This window comes from Ornithorhynchus anatinus, chromosome 3, assembly GCF_004115215.2.
Source record: "Ornithorhynchus anatinus isolate Pmale09 chromosome 3, mOrnAna1.pri.v4, whole genome shotgun sequence".
Taxonomy (NCBI): domain Eukaryota; kingdom Metazoa; phylum Chordata; class Mammalia; order Monotremata; family Ornithorhynchidae; genus Ornithorhynchus; species Ornithorhynchus anatinus.
This window is the reverse complement of record NC_041730.1, coordinates 84,996,366-85,014,887: the sequence shown is the minus strand read 5'-3', so window position 1 is coordinate 85,014,887 and position 18,522 is coordinate 84,996,366. Positions and strand designations below refer to the sequence as shown.

General features: G+C 47.7%; 1 protein-coding gene across 6 annotated transcripts in view; it reads right to left on the bottom strand.

Annotated features, from left to right (window-relative positions):
* Window positions 1-1,958: 1,958 nt before the first annotated feature.
* MICU1 (mitochondrial calcium uptake 1) overlaps window positions 1,959-18,522 on the bottom strand; it is a 229,136-nt gene continuing 212,572 nt past the window's right edge. For all 6 annotated transcript variants that reach the window (XM_029060404.2, XM_029060405.2, XM_029060406.2 and 3 more), the window contains 2 exons: window positions 10,317-10,406; window positions 1,959-3,050 (listed from right to left, as the gene is read on the bottom strand). In XM_029060404.2, coding sequence (XP_028916237.1) covers window positions 2,890-3,050; window positions 10,317-10,406 — 251 coding nt within the window. In that variant the 3' untranslated portion in view covers window positions 1,959-2,889. The remainder of the gene's footprint in view (window positions 3,051-10,316; window positions 10,407-18,522) is intronic.

The following is an 18,522-nucleotide window of genomic DNA, read 5'->3' as shown; positions in this document are numbered from 1 at the left end:
CTTGTATCCGCCCCAGCGTTAAGTATAGTTCCTGGCACATCATAAACACTGAACAAATACCATTAAAAAAAAATCCTCCCGAAAAGAGCAGAGGGCAGACTCCACGCTTCATCCGACACACACCACCTGACCCACTCTGCTCACTCCTAGGGAACAGCAGGTGCTTTCCTGGGTGCAAAAGGGATCCACGATAAAGAACATCTAGTGGGAGGGGTGGGTTACTTCTCCTAATGGTGGGTGGAGTCAGCCTCTGGTGCATGCCCTTGTCCCAAATGTCCCCCCCCCCCACCCCACTCGTCCCCTCCTTCCCCAGGAACTGGTCAGGGTAAGTCATTACCCTGTAAGATTAGACTGTAAACCCACGATTAGACTGCGAGCCCGTCAATGGCCAGGGATTGTCTCTATCTGTTGCCAAATTGTACATTCCAAGCGCTTAGTACAGTGCTCTGCACATAGTAAGCGCTCAATACTATTGAATGAATTCAATCGTATTCACTGAGTGCTTAGCGTGGGCAGAGCGCTGTACTAAGTGCCCGGGAGAGTATAATATAATAACAAACAGACACGTTCTTTCGTGCAGGTTAGGTGTGTCAGAGAGGCAGCTTCTTTCCAAAGAAGCCCCCGCTGGACTCCAATTGCAGGGGCCCTGCCCTCCCCAACAGGACCCTTCTGTCTGTCAGCCTTCCTGCTCTGCCCGGAGCCCATCTCACCAAGCTGGCTGTTTGGGAAGGGACACCGCAGTACTCTGGGCTGTGAGGGGGACGGCTTTGGGGCCGAAGAGAAGGGAGAAAGCGAGATCAGGGGCCAGAGACATCCCTCGTGACTTGGGGACACCGGGCCCCCTTCTCCACTCAGGCAGTGTCCCAAATACCTAGAGGAGCCCACCGTCACATGCCTGCAATACTCCCGTCTAGGTGTATTGATGTCTGTCTCCCGCCCCCTAGACTGTGAACTCGTTGGGCAGGGACTGTCACTCTTAATTGCTGCATTGTACTTTCCCAAGCGCTTAGTACGGTGTTCTGCACACGGTAAGTGCCTAATAAATACGTTGAATGAAAGTGAAGCCCCCAGTTCTAGGAAGGGATTCATTCATTCATTCATTTATCCCTTTATTAAGGAATAGAACAGGGGTGGGCAGGAGAGGCAGGGCACTCTGGGGCAAGAGCTCAGGAGGTTGGAAAGGCTTTGGGAAAACTAGGTACCTGCTCCAGTAGAGGATTCCAGAACGGTGCTTTTCAGAAAAGGTTTGGGGGAAAGCGTCCTTTTTGAATCCCCAACATTCTTCTGGTTTACTGTGGAGAAGCAGCGTGGCCTAGTGGAAAGAGTATGTGCCTGGGAGCCAGAGGACCTGGGTCCTCATCCTGGCTTTGCCACCGGTTTGTTGTGTGTGACCTTGGGCAAGTGGCTTCACTTCTCTGTGCCTCAGTTCCCTCATCTGCAAATGGGGATTCAATACACGCTCTCCCTCCTATTTAGACCACGAGCCCCATATGGGACCTGATTCTCTTGTAGGTACCCCAGTGCTTAGTACTGTGGATAGCACATAGTAAGCGTTTAACAAATACCACAGTTATTATTTGGGTAACATCATCCTTCCATTGTTGATGGGTAAGCAAAACCCGCTCACTGGAATATGAGAATCTTCAAGTGTTTTCTAAAAACACTAGGTGGTCAACTGAGGTTCCACAGAAATTAAAGCAATCCCGAAGAGTTTCCACAGCTCTTAAATAATTGAAAACCACTGAGTTAGAGGCTCCTTCTACAGCCTCTTTCTGACCCTTCGTCAGTCCTCCTATGCTGAGAGAGAGAAAGAGAGAGAATGTGCCTAAACTCCTAAGTAAGTTTCCTCTACACCTCTCATTAGTGTGAGACGCGCTGCCTGCAAAAGACTGTTGATTCCCTACAGTCTAATAGATTTAAGAATTGCAGTTACAAAGGTGACAGGAGAACCGGTGGGATTTTGTTGCAAACCAGTATAATTAAGACGATATTTTACAAACGTTCATGAGCTCGGTCACACCAATCCAAGCCCAGGCCGCTCAACGGAAAAGCAATCTAGAGGGGCGACTCCAGTCTGAAACGCGCCCGTTTAATAAATCAAACGGCACGGAGGATTCAACTAGGCAAAGTGCAGGAGGAGAGGAAGGCGGTTAAAAAAAAAAAAAAAGCACGAACCCGATGGGCTTAATTCTTGGGAAAGGTGGGCTTGAACCTAAACATCCCCCTGCATGCGCATGCAGGTCTCCTGTTAGCTAATCTGATAACCCCATAAAACACATCCTTAGTTTGGCTGGCCCAACCTAAACCAGGGTAGCCCAAGTCACCACCCTCCCAAGACCCAGTCCTGGCGGCACACTCCCGGGGGTAGGACTCACTCCGGCCTGCCAGAGTCTTCATACAAAGCTCTCTTAAAAACGCGAGCTGAAGTGAAAGCCGAGAGCGATGGGTCAGTTTTCACAGGGACGCTGACGGCACCTGGCCCGAAAAGCCAACCTGAGGTGGGCTGCCACCCCCCATCCTTTTTCTGAATTGTTCGTCCCTTCCTCCCGTCATTCTGGAGGCCATTCTGACCCTCTCACCCTCCGGCAGATCTTGATTTTGCACATACCCAGAAAGGGGTGGGACCCAGAAAGCGGCTACTCTACAGACCCCTCATCTTCGGGTCGGCTTTCCAGAGAGGTGGAAAAGAGTTAGAAACCAGTGGGAGATGAGATGCGCATTTCAGCTGAGTACCGGGCCTGAGGGAAAAGGGAGAGAAGGGAGCGGCAGTGACCCTCCCTCTGCGGGGGAATGGGGTGTGGGATGGCATAGAAGGTATCGATATTTCCGGGGGCCACGGGCTTGAGGCCCGTCAGGGGTCCATCTGCAGATCCTTGGCAGGCTGCCTCCTCACGGCCTGGGGAGGGCGAAGTCCCAGGCGGTGTCCTGAGCGCACTTCCACATGGCCCGCATGAGCCGGGTGAAACCCATGTCCTTGGGCTTCTCCAGGCCTCTCATCAGCCGCTGCTTCATGATGGACACGAACTCCTTGTTGCTCAGCTCCCCGTTCCCTACGAGGAAACACAGACGCGCATGGACCGAAGACCCAGAAAAGGGTAGGACGAGCCCCAGCCTGAAGGAGTCAGACAGCAGCGTTGACTGGCGCATCTCTGATGAGATTCAGGGCCCGGACGTGATTCACGGGCGCTGGCCTTCCTTTGTGTCCTAACCCCGCTGCTGGGAACTCCATGCCTTCGGGACTAAAGAACCGAGAGGTGGGTGCGGAGTCTGTTGCCTGGACCAGCCTCCCACCCTCTCCCAGATCACCTTTTAGAACATTAGGAAAGTTGGGTCTTCCTCCACTGGACTGAAAACTCCACGAGGGCAGGGAACATGACTACTAACTCTGGTACTGTACTTCCCCAAGTGCTTAGTATGACACTCTGCACGCAGTAAGCGCTCAGTGAATACCACTGTTTGACTGATTGAGGCAGTTTGTGACAGGATTCACTTCCTGGAGCAGGATTACGCCCTCCATGTACTTTTTCATGGATATATTTTTTACAGTTCATAGTTTCTCTTCACCTAGTGAGTGCTCAATAAATACCATTGATTGATTGATCATTGAATTTCCTCTATTTCTCTCCAGCGCTTAGGACAATGCTTTGCCCTTATGTGCTTAATAAATGCAAAAACGATACTGATACTAGAAAAAAAAACCAACTAAGAAGGCTTCATGCTTTTAACTCTGATTCAGGAGTAGAGATGACTTCTATCCCTTTGATTTGGCTGTTCCCCTCCTGCTGATCCAAAATGCCCAAACTACCTGCTGTTTAACTGGAAGTGCAACTATCTGCCTCATCCGTTCCTCCTCCAAACATACGGCCGTGGGCAGGGAACGTGTCTACCAACTCCCAAGTGCTCAGTACAGCGTTCTGCGCACCGTAAGCGCTCAACAAATACGATTAATTGCTGGATATAGGAGCCATGGTTCTCCGGAGCCCCATCTGCAGTGGAATAACTGGAGCCTCCATCTTACTTTCCAGCAGTTCTACAAATCATGTTTCACTTATCCCAGCTAGTGACCTCTTGGTGGTGACCTAATCATCATCATTATAATAATTATGGTATTTTGAAGTGCTTACTGTATGTCAAGCACTGTTCTAAGCCCCGGGGTAGATACAAGTTAATCAGGTGCCAACCAGCCTGCTCATGGAGACTGTACTGTGGTGCCTGGTCGCTACACCGGGCTGCCTTTCAAGGTTATCAAGCTTCATACTTCCACCTTGGGAACTGAGGTTGTCTCGGGTTAACAGTCTGAACAAAATCATGACTCTGATCGGCCCTTCTGAGTAGCAGTTGATTCCGAATCATTCGGGTGCCCTACGTGGACACATATCATCGACTAGACCTCTCAAGTCGAAGTCAAGGTTGAGCAGTTAGCTGCCGCCTTAATCCAATGAGTAATTATCCAATTCAGAAGCAGGATGCACAATGAAATTGAAAGAATGAAATCAAACAAACAGACCTACGGCTAAGCCAAATATAGGCAAGAGGCACACAGGACCCGAGAGGGGTCATTTTGTTGGGGGAGCTAAAGCAACGTTTACAGGGTCCTGCACTCATAAACGTGGACAGCCATTATCCGGTCTTTTAGGGAAGCAGCATGGCTCAGTGGAACGAGCCCGGGCTTGGGAGTCAGAGGTCATGGGTTCGAATCCCGGGTCAGCTGTGTGACTGTGGGCGAGTCACTTCACTTCTCGGTGCCTCAGTTCCCTCATCTGTAAAATGGGGATGAAGACTGTGAGCCTCAAGTGGGACAACCTGATGACCCTGTATCTACCCCAGTGCTTAGAACAGTGCTCTGCACATAGTAAGAGCTTAACAAATACCAACATTATTATTAAGTGGACGGAGTTGGTTACCTTCCTCCCCTAAGGGACCCTCTTCTCAAATTTACTGCCTTAAAAGTCAAGCCCTTCAGGTGGTCCCAGACTGAGTTTGCAAGTGACCACGCACTCGAAAGCCAGAATGGTCTTGAAAGAAGAAGCGGCACCAGGTGGTGTTTCATTCAATCTTATTGATTGAGTGCTTACTGTGTGCAGAGCACTGTACTAAACACTTGGGAGACTACAGTACAACAATAAACTTCTGCCCAACGTCTTGGGGAAGAGAGATCTCTAATGTTTGCAGAGAACCTCTCTGTCTGTGCACCCAATCTGCGGAGATGACCGTGTCTGGGAGCAGCACGCCTTGGCAAGAGCTTGTTCTCAAAGAATCGGGAGATGCAGTGTGGCCTAGTAAATACAGCAGGAGCCTGGGAGTCAGGAGCACCTGGGTTCTAATCTCGGCTCCGCCACTTGACTGCTATGTGACGTTAGGCAGGTCACTTCACTAGGCCTCAGTTACCTCATCAGACAAATGGGGATTAAGACTGTGAGTCCCATGAGGGGTAGGGACTGTGTCCAACCAGAGTTGCCTGTATTGATCCCAGCGCAGTGCCTGGCATATGGTAAGCGCTTAACAAATATCACCGTTATTAGCTGGTATCCACCCCAGAGCTTAGTACGGTGCCTGGCACATAGTAAGCACTTAACAAATACCATTAAAAAAAAAAAGATCTCACAAAATCATTCCGCACTTTCTCTCTGTGAACAGGAAGATTGAGAGGGCTACATTTCAACGCAGGCTCTTCGGGCTTGAGTTGGAGTCTGGCAGAGGGCCGGCCTTTCTCAGCATCCTCCCCGGGAAGAGCAATCCAATTTGCCAGGATAGTCAATCATGGTGGGGGAGCTGACCCCAGCTGGAGCTGAGTGTGAGGGGAAACTGAGGGAATAATTAAGAACTACATCTGGTCCACGCCAGTCACCCACCACACGGACAATCCATCGGATCCATTCTAGCTGTTTCTCACTCGCTCCATGGATATGGGACTGAGTTTGCCCTCTTGAAATACATCTGGGGACCTCAGAGGAAGGACTGTGACTGGTTGTGGGTGGGTGGTTTTAGAGAAGAGCATCCAGAAAAGGGAAAATCTCTTCCTTTGTCTTTGCTGGTGAACAGTGGCCACACTTACGCATTCATGGGTTCAACATCCAAAGTCCCAAGAAAGAGTGGGGCCTATTGGAAAGAGCACAGGACAGGGAGTCGGAAGGACCTGAGTTCTAATCCTGGCTCTGCCACTTGTCTGCTGGGTGACCTCGGGCAAGTCCCTTCACTTCTCTGTGCCTCAGTTACCTCATCTGTAAAACGGGGATTAAGACTGTAGGCCCCATGTAGGGCCAACCTGATAAGCTTGTGTCTACTCCAATGCTTAATACAGGGCCTGGCATATACTAAATGCTTAACAAATACCATTAAAAAAAAGTTTGGTCAGTCAGAATGACTTTCCTACAACACTAGCAAGGCTAACTCTCTTTAGCCCTTCTAATACTGGCAAGCCACCCCTGAGGAGGCCTCCCCCTGACTGCAGTGACAATAATAATTATAATAATAATAATGGTGGTATTTGTTCAGCGCTTACTATATGCTGAGCACTGTTCTAAGCGCTGGGGTAGATACAGGGTAATCAGGTCGTCCCACGTGAGGTTCACAGTTAATCCCTATTTTACAGTTGAGATAACTGAGGCACAGAGAAGTAAAGTGGCTTGCCCACAGTCACATAGCTGACAAGTGGCAGAGCCGGGATTTGAACTCATGGCATTTGTTAAGTGCTTTCTAGGTGCCAGACACTGTAGTAAGCGCTGGAAGCTACTGTGCTTTCTGTGAGTTTGGTTTTTCACCTCTGAAAGTCCAGAGCAGGCATGCCAGGGTCTGGAGTTAATCTCTGGATTTACCAAGCAAAGAGGAAATATTTCTCACCGCTCTGGGAGGATTATTGCCCTGTCTGGGATGTGGGCTGCCAAGGTCGCTGTAGCACTCTAAGGGGGAGAAATCGATCTTTGTTTAATTTCCCTGATTGATCTCTGGACTAATAAACAGTTGCAGCAGCAGCATGCTTTGTGGTTCAAAGGACATGGCAAACACCCTGTATGCATCCTGCCAACCCAGGCGGAATCCACAAATCCTCTTCAGCTCCACCCTGGAAGTCTGCTTGCTGCTTATTCTGCGATTGTCACCACTGTCATTTTTCTGGGCTGCTCCAACAGCTCCAGAGGGAAATTTTACAGGGAGGTAGTTGCTCTTGTCAGTTTAAAATGCTTCGCTTGGGAGAGAGTAGGGCGGGGCCCACGGGACTCACCCCAGGGGTCACAATTTCAGAAACAGTAAAAGCATTTATTCAGCACCCACTGGATGCAGCGCTTGGGAAGTACAAGTGAGTGACACATTCTCTACCCACATGGAGCTAACAAGTCTAATGGAAATGATAATGATGGTATTTATTGAACACTCACTATGTGTCACTGTGCTAAACGCCGGGGTAGATCCGGGATGAGATCGGACACGGTCCCTGTCATATTCTAAGAGGGGGGAAGGACAGGTATTAAATGCCGTTTTACAGATGAGGAAACAGTCAGTCAGTTATTGAGCATGGTTATTGTGCAGAGCCTGCTCTAACCATTTGAGATAAGTACAACAGAGATAGTGGACTTCATCCCTGTTCGCAGGGATCTTACAATCTGGCACGGAGGCAGATAGGAAAATAAATTAAAATAGAGTATGTATGTAAGTGCTTTGAAGTAGGAAGAGAGAGGAAGTGAGCATTCAGGTGCTTGGGCAATGTGGAAGTGCTGAAGTGGCAGGAGGGGAGGAAATTAGAGGAGCAGTGTGGCCTACTGGAAATAGCATGGGCCTGGGAGTCGGAGAACCCGGGTTCTAATCTTGGCTCTGTCACTTGCCTGCTGTGGGACAATGGCAAGTCACTTAACTTCTCTGCGTCTGTTTCATCTGAAAAAACTGGGATTTAATACCTGTTTTCCTTCCTACTTAGACTGTGAACCCCATATGGGACAGACACTTTGTCCAATCTGATTGTTTTATATCTCTCCAATGCTTAACACAGAGTAAGCACTTAACAAATATCTCTTATTATTATTAGTTTCCTGGTGGAGGTGTGAGTTCAGAAAGGTACTGAAGATAAGGAGAGCAGTGGTCTAAAGGATGTGAGGGGGAAGGGAGTTCCAGGTAGAAGGGACAGGCCAAGCAAGCGGAAAGCAAGCAGAACTGGAACTAGAACCTAAATCTTCTGACTCCCAGTTCCACTGTCTTTCCAATAGACAATCCCGTCTCCTCTGTTAATTCTTTCCAACACACCACTAAGTCCCGGAAAAACAAAAATTTACAGAATATCATCACTGCGCTGATGAAGCCCACTGTTAGCACGCTTATAGTGATTTCTGTACCTTAAAAGCCTAGATATTTTAACACTAACCTGAAATACTAGCGTGTGGCACTTCTGTAAAACTCATCAAAACCCCTGTGGCCCAAGTAATTCCTTATCCCTACTTTCGCCCCTCTGGACCACAGAAGCAATAAGCTGCAAGGATCCAAAACTGTTGGAAGTCCACCATGACTTCTAAGCCTTAACTGCTAATTTTCTCTCCACGGCAGTGTTCCTAGGGTGATGAGATTGATCTTCAGGTTCTCCAGAAATAAAAGTCCTGCGGCTGCCAGAAAATGAACGCCACACCATCACTCCGCGGCTCGAAAGGAAACTCGGCCTAGGTGGTGAGAGAGCCCTCGGAAGCATCAAGCCTGATATCAATAACGCTTTAATGGAGAACGATGAGCGCTCGGTAACGACCGTGGGCCCCCGGCAACGCTGGGCAGATCAGCGTGGGAACCGAATGGATCTCACCACTGTGTAATAGAGAACGCTGTGGCCGAGGCACAGACCCGTGGAGTCGAGACCTCATTAGCGGGCGGCTCCGGGGAGCTGAGCGGTAGAGGGCCAGAAACGACAGGGCTATTTAGCAGAAGCCCTCTAGACTATAAGCGTGTCTCTAGAATGTACGCCCATCTCTAGATTGTAAACCATCTCTAGAGTGTACAATCATTTCTAGACTGTAAACTCCCTTTTAGGCAGTAAGCTCGCCTCTAGACTGTATGCTCGCCACTACACTGTAAGTTCATCGCTAGAATAATAATAATAATGTTGGTATTTGTTAATCGCTTACTATGTGCAGTGCACTGTTCTAAGCACTGGGGTAGATACAGGGTCATCAGGTTGTCCCACGTGAGGCTCACAGTTACGTGAGGTAACTGAGGCACAGAGAAGTGAAGTAACTTGCCCACAGTCACACAGCTGTCAAGTGGCAGAGCCGGGATTCGAACCCATGATCTCTGACTCCCAAGCCCGGGCTTTTTTCACTGAGCTGCGAGCTCACCTCTAGACTGGAAGCTCATTATGGGCAAGGAACAATGCCTGCTTATTCTCTTGTACTGTATTCTCCCTTATTCTTAGAACAGTGCTCTATACACAGTAAGCGTTCAATAAATACCATTGATTGAAGGGGAAATCGGAATCCATGCAAGTCAGACCATAGCAACGGATCTTGGAGGCAAAGGAAGATTAGTCTGTTCTAAACCAACTTCCTGCCCGTCAACCGAAAATTCTCAGGGCTCCAAATTCAAGCAGCAAATTTGGTTCATATTTCCCCTTTCATCTCGATTACTGTGGCAGTAAATTATCCTCGGCCTACATGCCCGGGTCTGCAAGAAAATAGGGGCTGCAGACAGATTTTCTTCTTTTTTCTTTTATGGCATTTCTTCAGGGCTTACTATGTGCCAGGCACTGTCCTACAAGCTAACCAGGTTGGACGTAGCCCTTTCCCACATGGGGCTCATCCCCATTTTACAGATAAGGGAACTGAGGCACAGACAGTTAAGTGACTTGCCTAAATTCACCTAGCGGGCAAGTAGTGGAGCCGGGAATAGATAAGTTGAATTGGAGAAACATCTTTCTTCAGGTTACCAACGTTGACCAAATGCACCAGCCTACTGAGTGTAAGATTGTCAGGTTGTTACGGGCGGGGAACGTGTCTACCAACTCTGCTGTACTGTACTCTTCCAAGTGCTTAGTCCAGTGCTCTGCACACAGAAAGTGCTCAATAAAATGTAAGCCCGTCGCTGGGCAGGGATTGTCTCTATCTGTTGCCGAATTGTACATTCCAAGCGCTTAGTACAGTGCTCTGCACATAGTAAGCGCTCCATAAATACTATTGAATGAATGAATGAATAAAAACCATTGACTGATTGATTTTGACAGTGCTGGGGAAAGTCTGGTGGTCACTGGGCAGGATGGAAGATTTTTCAAACTACGCCCGACTGATTTAAGGCCGTAGAGATCACATTCTTGGTGGGAGCTGCGAAACACAAAGCGCAGTCTAGCTACTCACCATCACAGTCGAAGAGGGCAAACACCACATCGCACACGTGGTCCGAGAGCTCTACCTTGGCCACGGTCCGGGCCACTTGCTGCATTGTCACTGAAAGAGGAAAAGGAAAGAAAAATTCAAATATTCATGCATTCATTCATTCACTTGTATTTATTGAGCGCTTACTATGTGCAGAGCACTGGACTAAGCGCTTGGAATGTACAATTCGGCAACAGATAGAGACAATCCCTGCCCAACAATGGGCTCACGGTCTAAAAATAGCACCTTGTCAGCCCGATTCCTGGTGCCCAAAAGTCTTTTCAGGTTCTTTTAAAGGCAAACATCCCCAATAATAATAATAATAATAATAATAATGATAATGGTGGTATTTGTTAAGCTCTTACTATGTGCCGAGCACTGTTCTAAACACTGGAGTAGATACAGGGTAATCAGGTTGTCCCACGTGAGGCTCACAGTCTTCATTCCCACTTTACAGATGAGGTAATTGAGGCACCGAGAAGTGAAGTGACTTGACCAAAGTCACACAGCTGACAAGTGGCAGAGCCGAGATTAGAACCCATGACCTCTGACTCCTAAGCCCATTCTCTTTCCACCCAATAAGAGAAGAAGGTTGGCTTAGTGGATTGGGCATGGGCCTGGGAATCAGAAGGTCATGGGTTCTAATCCTGGCTCTGCCACTTGTCAGCTGTGTGACCTTAGGTGGGGCACCTCACTTCTCTGGGCCTCAGTGACCTCATCTGTAAAATGGGGATTGAGAGTGTGAATCCCATGTGGGACAGGGACTGTGACCATCCTGATTTGCCTGTATCCATCCTAGCTCTTAGTACAGTGGCTGGCAGATAGTAAATGCCCCAACCCAGACTTGGAGTTCAGATCAGTAGAGGGCAAATTTCCCAGCCCCGTTTTCTGCCTGTACTTATTCAAAAGAGGAAATGCATCAGGGCTCTCACCCGCTGACGTCTCTTTAGGAGATCCCCCAAATCTAATGATAATAATAATGATGATGGTATTAAGGGCTTACTTTGTGCCAGACACTGTGCTAATCAACCCTTAGCTGGCAAAAAAGGTCAATTGCTGAGCTTTTCACCCAAATAGTAAGTTCGTTATGGGTAGAGAAAGTGTCAGTTAATTCTGTTGCATTGTACTCTCCCAAACGCTTAGTGTAGTGCTCTGCACATAGTAAGAGCTCAATAAATATGATTGATTGATTGGGGCAGGGAGGAGGGGCCATTAGAAGAAATCAAACCGACTGCTAAATTTCATCATGCACAATGAAATACATCATCTGCTAGCGGTATGCTTAAAACACTGTTCTGCTCACAGTAATGGTCAATAAATACCATTGATTGACCATCTGAGTGATCTCGCAGGCCCAAACCACAAAGGGACACATAGAGGCTTATTGACTCTAGTGTACTGAACTCTTCCCAAGCACTTAGTACAATGCTCTGCACACAGTAAGCACTCAATAAATACCACTGATCGATAGAGAGACCCTGGTGAACTGGGCTTTCCCCACGTTTCTTCAATTTAGGTCCTTTCCCTAGTCCAGGCTACCTCTTCCATGATGCTTTCCCAGATTAGCGCCACTCAGTTCCAGCCATTCCATCCTCAGATATAGATATACCGTTCGTATTTTTGTGGTTTTTATCTCTTTCTTTTCTCCTTTTTATGCTTTAGATATCTTTATAGGCTTGTCTAGACTCTCTTCCCTGCCCCATTAGACCAACTCTTCAAAAATGTGGATTTTGCCACCTTCTTCCCTTTCTAAGGAAGTGTATTACACTGTTGCCGAATGACAGACTGGGCTTCGTCTATAATGCGAACCCCATGTGGGATAGGGGTTGTGTCCGACCTGATTATCTTCTGTCTACCCCAGAGTTTAGCGCAGGGCTTGGCACATAGTATGTGCTTAATAAAAACCACACGTTACTCTTATTATTAGGGTTCTACCCATCGGTTGGAGCGAAATAAAAGCCACCAAATTCCTGAACCTCCTCCTTTTCACCAAAGACAAGGTACCGGCGAATATCATGCCCCAGTGTGTGTGTGTGGAGGGGGGTTGGGGGTGTTTTCTTGTTGATTCACACTTGCTGGTGTGGGAGAGACATCACTGCAGGAGCTGAATGGGCCAATGAAAGCTGAGTCTTGAGGGTCCCCTTCTTCCCGTCATCCCAGCAGAGCCTCCAAAGTTCCCTGCCCTCCCTCCTTCCCAACTCAAGTCCCAAAGACACCATAGGGCACTGCCCATTTAGCCTGATCCATCCCCTACCCCAGGCCTCTGGCTAGTAGATGGATCCCGCGGCCACACGCAATTCCTCTCATTCATTCAATCATATTTACTGAGCACTTAATGTGTGTAAAGCACCGTACTAAGCGCTTCGCAGAGTATGACACCATAATAAACAGACACGTTCCCCACCCACAACGAGTTTACAGTCTAGGTAGACAGCCATTAATATGAATAAACAAATTACAGATATCAAATATACAAGATAGCTGGGAGGGGCTAGGGACCAACTGGCTCAATAGCTGATGGTGATTAAAAAAATAGGATGAGATGAATGTCTTCCTGCACCTTCCCGGTCCCTTCTTTTTCCATATTGGGCAGCAGGGACCAGAGATGGTCCCGAATGGGAAGGCTGGGAGAGGTTCCACAGTATTTCAGGTTGCTTGATGGTTCGGTATTGGGCTCTTGGGCACAGCCTCTGTGGGAAGATATTGACTGCCCCAGATCCAAAAAGAACAGGGCAGGGAAAGGAGGCCATTTTCTGTTGCATAAATGAGTTCTACCAACATGCAACCTCAAGGGAAAAAAAAAACCCATCCTACCGTGGACTAATCTGAAACAAGAAGGATGCTTAATTGAAGTTGTTTGGGTCACTTTGAAATCTGCAGGATTAAATCATCATTAGCGGGTTGCCTTTGGTTCTTTCAGAAGGAAAGCTGAGAGAAGGGAGCACTGAAACTAGGGAGGAATCCTGTGCCCTTCAGAGCAGCTGACTGAGCTTTGCTTTGATGAGACACGCTGTGAATGGCCCATATACCAAAAAGATGGAGGACCTGGAAGGTGAGAGCACTTACATTGTTAGAGGGAGGAATCTGGAGCCTACTGATTTCACTACTGTCCCGCTGTGAGACCCTAGGCTAGGTACATTCTCCCTCTTTGAGATCGTTTCTCCTTGAGAAAATGGGGACATTGTTACCGTCTGCTCTCATTCATTCATTCATTCATTCATTCATTCATTCATTCATTCATTCATTCATTTCAATCGTATTTATTAAGCGATTACTTTGTGCACAGCACTGTACTAAGCGCTTGGGAAAGTACCATACAACAATAATCAGTGGCATTCCCTGCCCACAATGAACTCACAGTCTAGAGGTGGGGAGACAGATATTAATACAAATAAATAAAATTACAGATATATATATCTGTATCTATCTATCTATCTATCTATCTATCTATCTATCTATCTATCTATCTATCTACATAAATAAATACTGTGAGGCTGGTGCTGTGCAGGGCAAAGGGAGCAAGTCAGGGTGACGCAAAAGGATTTCGAATCCTGGCTCTGCCACTTGTCAGCTATATGATTGTGGGAAAGTAATTTCACTTCTCCGTGCCTCAGTTCCCTCATCTATAAAATGGAGATTAAGACTGTGAGCCCCACGTGGGACAACCTGATTACTCTGTATCTACCCTGTATCTACCCAGCGCTTAGAACAGTGCTCTGCACATAGTAAGCGCTTAACAAATACCAACATTATTATTATTATTATGTGGGAAATGAGGAAAAGTGGAGCTTCGTCCGGGAAGGCCTCCTGGAGGAGATGTGCCTTGAAGAGGGGGAGAGTAACTGTCTGTCGCATTTGAGGTAGGAGGGCGTTCCAGGCCAGAGGTCGGTGGTAAGACAGGTGAGATCGGGGACAGTGAGAGGGTTCGCACTACAGGAGTGAAGTATGCGGGCTGGGTTGTAGAAAGAGAGAGGTGATGGAGTGCTTTAAAGCCAACGGTGAGGAGTTTTTGTTTGATATGGCGGTGGATAGGCAATCACTGGACATTTACCAGGGACAGGAAGAAAGGCCCTAGAGGAGAAGATTTTTACTACCGCCAATGCACTTCAGAAACCCCGTGTGCATGTGAAGGCAGACAAGTGCATTTGGGGTTTTTTTGGTTTGTTTGTTTTCTAAATATTTGTCAAGCTCTTACTATGTGCCAGTCACTGTACTAGCTAAACAGGTTGGACACAGTCCATGTCCTACATGGGGCTCACAGTCTTAATCTCCATTTTGCAGATGAGGTTACTGGCACAGAGAAGTTAAGTGACTTTCCCAAGGTCACCCAACAGACAAGTGGCAGAGCTAGGATTAGTACCCAAGTCGTCTGACTCCCAGGCCCGTACTCTATCCACTAGGCAACACTGCTGCTGCTGCTGCTTTATTTTTTATATTCATGTCTGTCTGCCCCTCTAGACTGTAAGCTCCTTGTGGGCAGGGAATATGTCTAGTAACTAATGAACTGTATTCTCCCAAGTGCTTAGTAGAGTGCTCTGCACACAGTAAGTGCTCAATAAATCCAATTGATTAATTGCTTCTGCCTGGATTCAGCCTATTTTGTAGTTAATGACCTGACAGCCCCAAGGGGACAAAGTCAGCTGAAAAAAAAAATCCCCCAGACCCTCAGAACTCCGTTTTCTCCCCATATCAATAAGAGGCCTCGAAGTTGGCCAAGGAAACCATTCCAAGGGCTTGTGAGTCATTCCGGCAGGAAGGCTGTTTACATGGAGTTTAGGAACTATGAGTCAGGTCTCGCTTGGGCGAACAGCAGAACGGCCTCACCGGATGCCTAACCCCCGCCCACTTCTCTCCTAGATTCCCTTCTGCCTCGCTGCGGGGGAGTGCGCCCCAAGGCAGCCTCCAAGTGCACAGCAAATCGAGCCCCACCAAGTCACCACGATGAATCCAAGTTTTCAAGACTTTAGGGGGAAAAAAAAACAAAACACATCTCACTGCCACCTCACATCTACCATTTGTGAGCCCTTCAACGTCCATGCGCCTTAGCACAGACTCCTTGGCATGAATCATGGATCCGAAAACGCAAACGCTTGACAGCTGTTGAGCTGGTGTGCCAGCGGGACCGGGGAAATGGGATGATGGCGGCTTTCAGTCACACGTCAAGAACACGACAGCCGGCCTCTCATTCACGCACGTCAACTTCAGACGTCAGTGACTCGACAGATCGTAATGAAAGGACAGCGGTGGTGCCTCATCTGCCTCCTCGTTCTTGCCCCTGCTTCAGGGGGCTGGGGGATCGATCGCCAACAACGGATCCCCAAGCTCCCCCATGCAACACTACCGCTCGGGAACAATGTGGGTTTCTCTAACCCTCTTAACAGGACCAGCCTGAAGGATGTCATTACAAAGTCAGAAGATGGAGTGTGCCCAAAGTCTTTCCCTCTTCAAACTACTTGTGCAAGGGCAGAGCAGAAGATGATGGTCCTCTTTAAGATATCTGGGGCCGCCCCAAGACAAGTCAGATGGAGGGAAAGAATTCAACTTAATGATAATGCTCCGGTTTTGGGTTTCAGAAGCTGCCTCCGTTTGGTCCCCCTCATTTGTGGAGAATCTGAGATGGAGTCTTCAGATCGCCAGGTGACGGCCTGGGGACCCTATAACCCAGTCAGTACAATACCCCAGAGTCACTCCCGCCAGGTTCCTGAGATTTCTGAACCAGGGGCTGTGCTCTAGGAAACCATCCATCAAGCCCACCAGCTAGTAGAAATGAAAGACTTCGACGTGCTGCGAAGCTCCAAACCCCCACTGTTTCCTCCGTTCGATTTCTTTGGATAATGATTTGGATCCGACGCGTTCCTAAGGCAGTTGACCTGGAAAAATGGGAAGACTTCTGCAAAGGAGAAGTAAACATCAACTCCAATGGCAAAGATGGAAATTTAAGCAGGCCAGCTGCAGGTCAATGTGGGGAAGGACAGCATTGGTATTTGAGCCTAAAATTACAGAAAGGGTGTTTCAGGATTGACTTCTCTTTGCTATGGGAAAGCAAACATCTCACTTGAGCATGCACAGTTTAGAGGTCATCGGGGAGCAGGTGCCTCTCTCTCTCTCCCCTATGTTGTAAAGCAGAGGGTAGAAGCAGATGTATTTCCCTAGAATTGCCCCTGATACATAATTGTTTCTTTGACAATTATCCCTCAGCTGGCCCAGTTTGGGGCCTCCTGCCTCTTTTTGGTGAGAAATGTCAAGAAAGGTGAAATACTAGGTGAAGCATGGTCTGGTGGATAGAGCACGGGCCTGGCAGTCAAAAGGACCTGAGTTCTAATCCCGGCTCCACCACTTGTCTGCTGTGTGACTTCACTTCTTAATGCCTCAGTTATCTCATGTGTAAAATGGGGATCCAATATTGCAAGCCCCAAGTATCAGATTACCTTGTACCTACCCCAGTGCTTAGAATAGGGTCTGGCTCATCGTAAGTGCTTAACAAGCAGTGTGGCTTAGTGGAAAGACCCCGGGCTTGGGAGTCAGAGGTCATGGGTTCTAATCCTGGCTCCACCACTTATCAGCTGTGTGACTTTGGGCAAATCACTTAACTTTTCTGTGCTCCAGTTACCCTATCTGTAAAATGGGGATTAAGACTGTGAGGGCCATGTGGGACAACCTGATCAACCCCAGCGCTTAGAACAGTGCTTTGCACATAGTAAGCACTTGAAAAATACCATAATAATAATAATTATTATTATTATTATTATTAACAAATCCCATTTTTTAAAAAAGCTTCCATTGTAACTGTGCCTGGATTGTTATTGGGCTGTTTATGATATTTTTCCACTTCAGCCCAATAACTCAGTAATGAGAAGAAGTGTGTTCTAGTGGATAGAGCACAGGCCTGGAGTATGAAGGACCTGTGTTCTAATCGTGGCTCTGCCACTTGTCAGCTGTATGACCTTGGGCAAGTCATTTCATTTTTCTGTGACTCAGTTACCTCATGTGTAAAATGGGGCTCAATACTGGGAGCCCCTTGTGGGACATGGTCTAGGTCCAATCTGATTACTTTGTAACTACCCCAGAGCTTAATACAGTGTATTGCACAGAGTAAATGCTTAACAACTACCATAAAAAACCAGAATGAAATAAAAAACAGTACGGTGCTCTGCACACAATAAGCACTCAATACATACCACTGATTAAAAGTGATTGATTGCTCATCATTTTCTAGTAAACCCTCCTTCTAGGATGAGAAATTCATCTCGGGGGTCAGATCAATAGTGACACTTCTGGGTAATGTTCAGACTACGTGTTCTTAGCCACTTATGCAGGGCTGAAAACGGGGTGGAAGGGGAATAAAATTTCAAAACCAATTTACGATTGAATTTACAACCACAGTTCATTTAAAAATTGGCTCAACTTTCACAGTTTAGGCATTCTAAATGTCTAATCCTCATTTTAACAGAACGTGACTAATTCTCCTGGTATCTAAATCAGGGAGCAAATTAGCAGCCTTGGGAAGAGGATTAACTCTTTCAGTCCACCAAGGAGCGATTTAGTGCACTGCCGCTTATACTGAGCACTCCCTGCTGAAATGCACTCAACAGTGAGGGGAGCCGAACACGAAATATGAAATACATATATCAATTGGGACGTGTATTTAAATTCACAGGGTGGACGGGGGACCAGGGAACCAGGGAGTTAGACAGAAAAGGTTCTTCGTAGGAGAAGGGCTTTGAACAGGGCTTTAGAGGGGAAGGATGAGTTTATGAAGTAGAGTGGGGTAGACATCCCAATCAGGGGGATGACGTAAACTCCTGATTTGGGAGGTGGGCGAGAGAAGAGTCAAGGGCAGGAGATGGTAAGGAGGTTAGCTTGGCACAATGTAGGGCAGGTAGTAGGAGAAGAAGTCAGGTAGGAATCGGGTGGGGTCGGGAGGTGTGTGGCAAGTGGAGGGTTTGAATCCAAAGGTCGGAATCCTCAGCTAGTGACAGAGAACCACCGAAGGCTTTCACGGAGGAATCTGCTTGACTGGAATGGAGGGGAGTGAGGTTTGGGGGAGTGGGAGACAGTGGGACTGGGTAGAGTCGGGTGGAGCCCAGGCAAATTGTACACAATCCTTTCGATTAGTTCCAAAGTCTTGTCACGTCTTCTTCAACTCCTCAGTCCCACAACAGGTCACAGATTTGCCCAATTTCTTCAG